The following is an 11,384-nucleotide window of genomic DNA, read 5'->3' as shown; positions in this document are numbered from 1 at the left end:
GACCCACTGCGAGACACTGCGAATACATTTGTGCTATCGGTGAGTCTTGTAATGACACATATACTAAAATCCTTAGACCTGAGATCGGCGTAGAGTCCCGGATTGCGGAAGAGCATATTTTGGGGTGCCAAACGCTACCCCATAACTGGGTTGTTATAAAGGTAGCTTTCGCGTCTGTTCTGAAACAAATCACAGGGTCCGTCGAGTCAAGATGGAATCTGCCCCTCCTGCATTAGGGAGAGATACCTCTTGACCCTCTCGATGTGTAGGAACTGAAAGTGCATGGTCATACCATGACTAAAGGTTACTCGGTAAAATAAGTTCTACATGGAGCAGATATGGCTAAGTTGATAAGAGTAGCACTTCACTTGCCTTGTACTTAGCTAGGTTTCGTGTGGTGGAAGGACATACTATTGGCGCATATCAAAGTTATGCAAGATATGATCTTTGTGGACCATCGGGAGTTAGTACGCTTTGCTAGAGGCCAATGCTGACTATTGACTAGAAACAGTTTCTAGTTCATGACTGTTGGTTGCATGAACCTATGGAGTCACACACTTAAGGAGAGAGAACTAAAAAAGGATCAATTGGATTGAGTCCAGGACACTGCAGCAAATAGCCGCCCTGATTGGCTAAGTGCAAGCGGGAGATGATTGGCTAAGTGGAAGCGGGAGACTGTTGAACTTGCCCGTGAGCATCAGGTTCGACCCGCTAGCTAGCCCATGAGGATGGCCCATTAGATGGGTTATAAATCCTAATCAGCGGCCAGAGAGCTAATTAACTCTAATTAGAATTTAGCCACCGTGAGGTTTTGGCCGCCACCCGCCACCACGCCTGGACGTGCTAGCTACCAGGTTGTTGTGCGTGGTTGCCCTGTGTGACTGCTGCGAGTTTCTACGATGTAGCGTATTGTTGAGTGTAGCACATTCTGTCGTGCCGTTCTTCTCTCTGAACATGTGGACTTTCGTAGAGGTACTGCTCGTTTGCGCACTATGTCAAGCTGTACGACTACCTCCTTGACATCGACTATACATCGACTACTCGCGCTTCTTCAAGTCTTCTGTTGCGCTGCGTGACAGGAAGGTATAAGATCCATGATCCTCGACTCGCAAATGATCTTGTGCAAGCATGGTTAATTTTTCATTTGCGCTAGCGTAGCGTTCCACGTTGCCTAATATCAGTATCATAGGTGGTTATACCTTCGATACAAGACGCATGATTTTACGTATGGGTGCACAAACATTCTAGCATTTATACTATATTGATAAATATATGTCATTATAATACTTGATAGTAAAAGAATATTTACATAAGGATGACACTTATTGTATACTTTATCATTCCATCACGAAACTAAGATTTTTAGATGGCTAAGGATCCCAACAACGAGCCGGTCAAGAGCATGACCTATTATCTTTAATATGAGGGGGAAGCCTTATGGCATTTAACCGTACTTCTCTGCCTTTTTTAAAAAATGGTGGAAACTAAATCATTAGGTACTATTTTTTTAATATTTCTTTGTGAAGAAGGGACCTTGAGAAGAAGATGATTAGTGTATCACGATAGAAGCAAAGAAGTGCCACTTCAAATATGGAACATTGATTCTAGCAATGTGTTTTACTTGGTTTCTTGCATTGAAACAACTATGCTCTTATATGATAAGGTTAGCCCACTTCAGATATGAAATACCGATTCTAGCGATGTGTGTGATGTAATTGGTTTCATGCACTGAAGAAACTATACTCTTATAGACAAGGTCATATACTTATAGCTTATACAACTATGCCCTATGTTATAAATAAATATCTTTTGTCTAGAAGCATATTTAAAAGAAAGATTTAAATGATTTTCAACACTAGGAACTACCTCTTAGTGTAGTGTGTAGATGTACGGTACGAATCCATACGCAATGATTCAAATCACGTTCCTTACGATTTACTCATATGTGAGCATTTTAGCGGATTATTGTAGGTTCTCCATGGAGAAGAATGTGTGGCAATGTTCTTGGGCACTTTCACTACAAAAGAAAAAGGGATGGAATCATGTCACATGACTTGGTTGATAAGAAAATCAGACATGTGATGATATACTACTTGTGTATATTGTCCTATATTTAAATGTAGCATGCCAAATTCATGTTCCATTTTTTTTATAGGACCAATGCATAGCATAGCCTTTTAAACACAGAACCGTATGTTAAAATTCTCTAAAGAATTGACTCTTGTTCAGATTCTGAGATTAACGAAATCACCACATACGAGATCGCTGACACGCATGTTATCTACCATTGAAAGAATAATTAGTTATACATGCAAGCATTATATTTGTGATGAGTCGGAGAGTTGAATCCATACGGGTAAGTTCCACTACAATAACCTAATTCTATGCTCAGTTCATGGACCACTAATTTCATCTACTTCCACTAAAAACCAAAGTACTTCAATAAGACACTTCGTTTTGGAAAACCACCAACATGCAGAAATTCAGAACCCATAAGGAATCCAAAAAGGGACAGGAAAATTCCTGCGAGGGAAGATGCTCGTGAGCCAGGCCCGAACACAGCGATCAAACAAGCAATTCAGCACGAATCCTAGAGCACCAATTTTATAAGGTAACATTCATCACTGCACGTTCAATCGCCATACGAGGCAATGCCTCCGGTGGGCACACCGGGCTGCACGGTGGGCAAGCTCTCAGGCATTGGTCCCTCGTGCGGAAACAATGATGAATCTTTGGCTGGTCCTCGCAGCAGTAGCAGGCGTCCGTATTGCAACTGAACTCGAAGCAGAATTTCAGCAAGATCTTGCTCTCGTCTACTGATGGCGTGTCATTGACCGCGATGGCATCTGAAGTCGTGTTGGTAACACTAGATGGTGGGTAGCTTGTCGCATCTCCGGCCTCGATGAATAGCTCGGGATAACCTTTTGAAACATCTGTCCATCTCAGAAAACAACGTATTTTCAGCAAAAATTCAACGAAATTTTTGACCGAAAGACACAAAGATCACATGCATGTGAACTTACAAGGCAACGCCAGGCACCAGAAAAGAACGGCGAGCAAGATGGGCATCGCCTTCGCCTGCAGGCCGCGGCCGCCGATGCACTTCCACGTCTGCGTATTCCTCGATCGATCGAAGTGCGGCGAGAAGTTGGGCGTAAGCAAGAGGGAGAGGCTGGATTCGGCGTGCGGGAGAGATCGATTGGGCGTGAGCAATATATAGGAGGTGACATTTTCATATGTTGCCGCACTAATCGTTTTCTACAAGGAAAGTTTTATTTAAGCGGTCAACGGCTATATTCTCTTTCTTTTCTTTCTTTTTACCCCTCTCGAAACAACGGCTACTCCTACATCCCTCTTCCTCACCAAAATTTCACCGTTGAATCGTGAAGCAGCACCGAGTGTCGTCCGTGCATTACGTGCTGCCGCTGGTCTGGTACGCAGGTACGGTACATTTCCATTTGTAAATTGGCCAAAGCGAGATTGAAATGCAGAGTACAGTCTTGATCGGTTTGGCATGTTCGATGCTCCTGCCCTCAATGGGTGGCGATGGTGGCCGAGGCACCAGAAAATGCTTCCTTCACTAGAAAAATACTCCCTACCGTTCACACAAGCTCATTCCCCCGTAAACTAATTGGAGAGTACCGCTACCAAGAGATACTGAAATTATAACCATACTCCAAGCTAAGTACATTTTATTTCCTCTGTTCCATGTCATATTCAAGTAATAACTGCAAAAATGGTGCATAAACATACATCCCGTGGTCACAGAAGTGGTTAGTAAATGGAGCAAACAGCCAATTAACCTCGCCGGTCTAACAATTAAGAGCAAATCACATCACGGCAATGGCGAAGCAAGGCGCGCAGTCACCGTCATGCGTTTTTCAAGCAACTAGTACATGACTTTATAAGAGCAATTCCAAAGGAATCTGTATCCTACCTCTAATACCTTATTCAGGGAGGAAAAAAAAAGACTCCAACGGCTCCCTAAAATTTTCCCAATTTATTTGCGACGCCAAAATAGAACCTGACACCGCGCATATTTGCGCGACGTCTTTCCTCCCCCAATCGCCCCCTTCCCGCGAGAATGACTCTGTACCACCGGAATGAGCGAACGGGGCATCCCCTCGGTCCCCCGTTACGAGCCGATTGGCTCCATCCCTCATACGACACAAGGAGAGGCCAGCGCGGCGCGAGTTGAAGGCAGGATAGGGCGAGCTCCACGAGCAGCGCAGCCATGGCCAGATGTGGCGAGCTCCACAGGTGGCCAAGGGTGGCGGGGGCGAGAAGGGCCGGCGGGGATGGTGAGCGGGCGGCCAGGGGCTCACGTGCTCCACCACGGGCACGGGCGAGCTCCTCCAACTACGGCACAAACTTCTTTTTTATGAGCTACGCGAGCTCTGGCTATGAACCTAGGGCGAGCTCCACGAGCAGCGCAGCCATGGCTAGATGTGGCGAGCTTCACAGGTGGCCAAGGGCGGCGGGGGCGAGAAGGGCCAGCGGGGATGGTGAGCGGGCGGCCAGGGGCTCACGTGCTCCGCCACGGGCACGGGCGAGCTCCTCCAACTACGGCACGAGCTTCTTTTTTATGAGCTGCGCGAGCTCTAGCTGTGAACCCTGACGAGCTTCTACTCATCTCTTTTCACCTCTTTTCACGGGAATTTTGATGAATTTCCATCCAACCATTGAAGCTCCTCCAATCAAGTACGGGCAATCCAACCATTGAAGCTCCTCCAATCAAGTGCAGGCAAAGCACGAAGCAGAGCTGCAGACCAACATGGTCAAGCACAGGTGCGGGGAAGGATTGGAGGCACGTGGGCTGGCATGGTCAAGCATAGGTGTGGGGGAGGATTGAAGGCACGTGCGGATCAACGAGTTCTTCTTCAGCTAGAGGAAGAAGAAGAAAGAGGTCAAGCACAGGTGCGGGGAAGGATTGGAGGCGCGTGCGCTAGCATGATCAAGCATAGGTGCAGGGGAGGCCTTCAGGATTGAAGGCATGTGCGGATCAACAAGTTCTTCTTCGACCAGAGGAAGAAGAAGAAAGAATGATACGGGGACGAGAAGAGGGCAGGAAGGCGCCAAGCTAGGCCAATTACGATTATGTAACCTGTTTTAAAATATTTTAAAATATTGAAGACAGGTTATTAGCGATCTACAGCGATCTACTATGGGTTGATATATTTTTGGAGGAAAAACTTTTTGAAAGAGTCCCAAAACATAGTTTTGGGGAAGAACTTTTTAGAAAACTCTTAAAAGCAGATCCTTTTTGTTTCTTGTTTCCCTCCAAGATCAAGAGGCAGATCCTCTTTGTTTCCCTCCAAGTTTGGAGGAAGTTTGTTTCCCTCCAAGATTATATAAACTGGGACCACTAGGGGACCAAAGCTACCCAAGGCTAAGATTATTTGTGGTTCTAAAATAATATTTTACCATGACCCATAATCCAACTTATATAATCTAGGTAGATTATAATCCCAAACAAACAACTTATATAATCTAGGTAGATTATAATCCCAAACAAACAGGACCAAACCATACAAATGCACGATATTGGAGATTGTACAGAATTAAAGGTGGCGGTTAAGGAAAATGACAGTTCCATTTGCAACTCCCAGACCAGATAATGCATCTGAATTCTGAATCAGTGGCTTAAATAAGACCAATCACAAATGCAGAACAGCAAGATAGGCAATATCAAATTAGCGACCACTTATATATAATGATGTGAATGCTGACAAAAATCATTCCAGAATTCCAATTCACAAACTGTTAACAACGCACTATCCACTCATGATATATTAACATAACTATCACAAACTAAAATTGCAATGCATTTCGACATAACTATAATGATCAACAACATGTCTACATAAATACATAGTATAACAAAACGTAGCATATTTACTGCCACAGTATTGCATCAAAGGGGTTTAAATGGCTTTCTACGTTTCTTATGTGTGCATTAGTCATGTGCATTAGTCATTCGGATTTTAATCTGTTACAACTTACACTGTTAGAACATGATTTACCAAAATGCAGTCTGACTACACTTATTTTGGGTTTTCTACTGTTAATCTGAGCTTTGTCAAACGAAGGAAGATAAGAGTTTCCCATAGAAACATATAATTGTGAGCTAGGGGAAACAGGTTCCAGTGTTTCACTTGTTCTAAATGCAGTTTACCCAACTTCTTTTTTTTTCTTATCCTAAAGATCCAACCAAGTGACCAACTATCATCAATGAAAATGATATAAATATAAAATTCAAATCTAGTAAGAAACACCAAACCAGGATCATCAAACTTAAGGATAACATTTTCAATGCAATGTAAAAACTATCAATTACAGAAATTAAAAAAAAAGTTACACATATAGATAACCATGTCATGCCATCCACTGCGCCCAAATTCAATTATCAATTAGTCAAAGAAAAACCATAACACGGGATTTATAATTCGGACATGCAACTCCAGCAATTAAATGACAACCAAACTATTACAATACTCGAGGAAAATATTATTACCGAATGCAAACATTAAGAAGAGATAGCATACAAAACAAAATCACAATAACCGACAATTCAGATGACAACAAAAAAAACATGGCATTCAAGCATTGCCCCATCAAGTAAGTGAATACCATCTTGAAAGCTAACTAATCATGCAAGTATATATGGAAGTACACAAATTTGGAACTTGGAAGCCAACACACTACCAATAGAAAAATGAAACTGAGCTGAAAACCCTAAAATTCCGTATTCCTGGACTGAACATAAAAACATGGCTTGTTGATATGCTTAATCTTATTGCAGTAATTCAGTCTGCCCACTTTTACATACTGGAAAATGCAGAAACCACGTGTTGCACAAAACAAAACATAAATTCAATTTCACACTTCTTATATGCCTCTGCAACAAATTGCAGAACATTATCAAGTAACAATTCTTAAATACATTGCTATAATCTACCAAAGGAATCACAGTTCAAAACAGGAAGATCTACAAGCATAATACCCAGATACCATATTTCAGAGTCAAGATTTGGAATGAACTTTGTTGGATATCATATTCCATCAACGGCAATAGGGGTGTACAAAGCCCACGATGTATCTGAATTCATCATTGATCAACTAGCAGAAATGTCAATAGAAGGCAAACCCCTATCCGTTTGACCATAACCCCACATAATCTTTTTCAGCCATCCCTTAAATTGGGTCTTAGTATCATTGATCAGCTAACAGAAATGTCGACAGCCACTATTCAATTGATGTTAACATCAGACAGCATTTTGCAACCATCACCTTGCGTTGACATACAACGAAACCAAACCGTAGCCTACTTATTTAGGGTACAAAACAAACCATAACCTTTATAAGTTCAAACTTTAACAGAGCTGGTAAGAAACAGCACTCTCTGCAAACAAAATAACACCCTACAGTTTCTATGACCAATTAATCAGACGCAACCACATAAACATAAGAACAGTCACCAATTAGCACAAACGGAACCAGATAAACATAATCATGGTCCCAAAACCACATCCAGACAATCAAGCACAGAATGAAGGCCCATAATTTTACACATCTTCACAATCTTATTACAAACAGCACCTAATGATTCACAGTTCCCACCCCTCCACTGCCCTTCAGAGTTCACACACACTCCTTCGAACCTAAACAAGTGTTCTTCAGATCGGACCCTAGACCAGTGTCAACCTACACAGTGCATGCTGATTGAGCGAAAGGCACTCAGTTACACACAAACAACCACGACAAGCAGCAAAGATCATGACGACGACGACAGCTAGGAAGGAGCATTTCAGTTCAGAGCGGACAGGGAGAGAGCGAGAGACAGGGCACCACCATCCGCTCGGGGCCTACGCGGCGGCCGCCTTCTTGGGCGACTTGGTGGCGGCCTTCTTGGGCGACTTCTTCTCCTTACCTTCCTTGCCTTCCTTGGCGGCGGCAGAGGCGGTCTTCTTGGGGAGGAGCACGGGGTTGATGTTGGGCAGCACCCCGCCGTGCGCGATGGTGACGCCGGCCAGCAGCTTCCCGAGCTCCTCGTCGTTGCGGATCGCCAGCAGCACGTGCCGCGGGATGATCCGGTTCTTCTTGTTGTCCCGCGCCGCGTTCCCCGCGAGCTCGAGGACCTAAAAAGGAAGGGACGAAACGAGACGAATCAGGGATTCCGCGTCTTCAACGGGGCGGGTAGGGGGGAATGGGTGGGGTCCCACTGACCTCGGCGGCGAGGTACTCGAGGACGGCGGCGAGGTAGACGGGGGCGCCGGTGCCGATGCGCTGAGAGTAGCGGCCCTGCTTGAGGTAGCGGCCGATACGGCCGACGGGGAACTGGAGGCCGGCCTTCACGGAGCGGGAGACCGGCTTCTTCTTGGGGCCGCCGCCGCCGCGACGCCCGGCCGCGCCCTTCTTCGGCACCTTCGCTCCGACATCCATCGCCGATCGAAGCGCGCGCGCTCTCCCCTCTTCCTCCCTCTCTTTCTCTCTCCTCTCTGTCTCCCTCTCTCTCCTGGCGTCACCCTTTTTCGCGTTTCGATTTCTTCGGTTTTTGCTTGCGCCGTGTGTGCTTGTGTTGTGTGCGTTGTTTGTGTTTTCGGTGTTTGTGGAGGAGGGCGGTGCTGCGATCTGGACCGCTGGAGGTACGGGCTCAGTTTATGTGAGCCGTCGGATGGGACTCGGCGATCCGTGGGTGAGGGAAACCAGCCAATGAGAAGAGAGATTGGAGGGGGCGAGAGATCATGATCCATGGCCTACTGGCCTCATGGGTGTTATTGTATTTTTGCCCCTTTCTCTCGTGAAAAAGTACACCTCGACCCTCGATGTTTCTGCGAATTCGATATTTCTTATCTTCAAATTTTTCAATTTTTGCATCGTTGTGGATTTTGCGTGGAACGCAAATATAAATATGAATTCCACTTGAAATGAAAAATGAGGGGGTACGATAAGGTATATTGAGAATTCTTTTGCCCGGCCCCGCGGGCTCGACCCGATCTCGCTGCGATTTGACCCGCCCACGATGATTATGGGACTAGGCATGGTAAGTGAAAATCAAGTTTGAAAAAATTCAGGTTGGTCCAAGCCCACCCAAATAATTTATTTGATTTATTTTCAACTAAAAAAGAGTAGGTAGCTCGGTTAAAAAAATCAGCCCGACAATACCTATGGGACGGTCATGGGTACGAATTCTCAGTCCGAAATGAACTGAATTTTTTTCCCCAGCCGAAGTCCAGCCCAGCCCGAAAAATAGATAAGGCAACACAGCGCACGCTAGGATTTTTTTCTTTAAGGTGACTACACATTATGTCGTTTGCTAATATGTTCGACCTAAATTTGTTTTTTACCAAGTACCTATTTTTTTATATAATTTTTATTTTTGACCCGTTTAATGCTACGAGAAGTCGAACCTGAGCCTACTGGATACTACTCAGGTGCTCTAACCACTAGGCTAGAGTCACACACAAATTTGTTTTCAGCAAATGCCTATCTTAATTTGAGGTTATCGATAATATGCAACTATTACACGCCTCCTCCTAATTTTTTACACGTTATTACGGGCCTGTTTGGCAGAGCTCCACGCAGCTCCAGATCCAAAAAAACAGTAGCTCCACTGCAGAGCAGCTCCAGCGTGGATCTATGTTCTCACCGTGGAGCTGAGCAAAAGTGTTTGGCTGAGACAACAGCTCCAAATCCAGAAACATAGTTTTTGGTTGGATTGTCCACTAATACCCTTGGTTTTTTCCATTTTTTTCTTCTCATTTTTTTCTGAAAAAAGGAAAATGGCCGGAGGAAGAACATACAGGTCTCCAACTACTATGAGACGAAACTTTCATTTTCCAGATTCATTAGCAAAAGTTAAAATAAGGAAAAAAATGTCAGAGGAATTGCAAGCAGCGCAATCATGTATTGACATGTTTTTTTTTATATACGCATGCATCTAGTTTCATTCGTCTACACTGACGAGTAGTCATTTTCCCAAGAAGTTGATTAATTGTTCATACATAAATTAATTGTTCATACATAAATAATTGTCCATACATAGAAAATAAATTTGATAATTCACTACTTCATTACATTCTACCTCCAAGCAAGAGCAAGATTGGTGGCCAGCTCATCGCGAAAAATATCCATTGTAGTGACACTGCCTTCTGAAGTAGATCCATCCGATGGAACTACAAATGGATTGTACCGTTGCGGTATTGTAGGGACAAAATTAGGATCACGATCAAACCGAGCAAAGTCTGAATCCTCACTATTATGCTCACGAATGAAATTGTGAAGGACCATACAAGCAATAACTACCATTTTTTGTTTCCGCATCGGGTAGTTCGGCATTTTGTATAAAATTTGCCACTTCATTTTCAATACGCCAAAAGATCGCTCAATCACATTTCGAATAGAAGAATGGATGCGATTGAATTTTTCCTTTGGGGTTTTTGGTTCCATACCTCTATGCCACTCAGGCATATGATACCTCTCACCCTTATATGGAGCTAGATAACCTGGACGATTGGGATACCCCGCATCGACAACGTAGTATTTACCTACAAATGATGATAAAAAATAAATTTATTTGTAGTCACGTATAATGGTAAAATAACTATTCCAATAAATTTTACCTTGCGGTGGATGTGGAAAGAATTTCTCGTCCACACTCAATGCATTGTATAACACACTTGTGTCATGCATAGCTCCTGGTTGGCCCGTTGACACATATGTGAACCGCATGTCGAAATCACAGACTGCTAAAATATTTTGGGTGGCTATCCCTGTCTTCCCGATATACCTCACTTGATCATCCGGTGGAAGGGAAACACGAATATGGGTGCCATCAAGTGCTCCAATGCAATCTTTGAAATGTGGATATGCTCGCCTATCATCCCTTATTCTCCTATGAACATTATGAAAATTTGGATCTTTTGGCCTAATGAAATCCTTTGCCATGGCCATCAAACAGTTTAGAACATTCTCAAATTTTTGACTAATAGTTTCACCAGAGTGCTTGAATCGATTTTGACATTTTCTATTAGACTCATTTCCCGCACAGATAAATAAGAAAATTCCTAGGCTCTCTTCGGTAGACATGTGCAACGATGGTTTTAGCCCATACCTCTGTACCAATAAGCCATGAAGATCAAAGAAGATTTCTGTGCTCATACGCAACTGGCTATGGCATTCGCCTGGAGTGTGCAAAGTCTCCAAAATAAAACCCATTCCACTGGTGGTAGATGTCCTTGTAGGGTTTTTAGTAAGGAACATATCAACATATATTTGAGCAAGCATAGCACCTCCTAGGATAGTTTTGAAAAATTCCTCATTCTCATCACTAGAATCATCACTAGACAACTGCAAGAATAAAAATAACATGTCCAAATAACAAC

General features: G+C 43.7%; 1 protein-coding gene across 1 annotated transcript; it reads right to left on the bottom strand.

Moving 5' to 3' along the window:
* Positions 1-7,459: 7,459 nt before the first annotated feature.
* Positions 7,460-8,565, bottom strand: LOC101779834 (probable histone H2A.4). The gene is made up of 2 exons (XM_004961778.4): positions 8,227-8,565; positions 7,460-8,138 (listed from the first exon to the last, which is right to left on the bottom strand). The coding sequence occupies exons 1-2, from the start codon at positions 8,440-8,442 to the stop codon at positions 7,866-7,868; spliced, it is 489 nt and encodes a 162-aa protein (XP_004961835.1). The 5' UTR covers positions 8,443-8,565; the 3' UTR covers positions 7,460-7,865.
* Positions 8,566-11,384: the final 2,819 nt, after the last annotated feature.

Source organism: Setaria italica, chromosome III (assembly GCF_000263155.2).
Source record: "Setaria italica strain Yugu1 chromosome III, Setaria_italica_v2.0, whole genome shotgun sequence".
NCBI classification, from domain to species: domain Eukaryota; kingdom Viridiplantae; phylum Streptophyta; class Magnoliopsida; order Poales; family Poaceae; genus Setaria; species Setaria italica.
This window is presented reverse-complemented; position numbering and strand designations above follow the sequence as displayed.

Bases quoted from the DNA above. Each gene is read 5' to 3' on its own strand.
- LOC101779834 (XM_004961778.4), bottom strand. From the start codon at position 8,442: ATGGATGTCGGAGCGAAGGTGCCGAAGAAGGGCGCGGCCGGGCGTCGC. The intron at 8,139-8,226 runs GTCAGTGGGACC...CTTCCTTTTTAG, and splicing joins TCGAGTACCTCGCCGCCGAG to GTCCTCGAGCTCGCGGGGAA.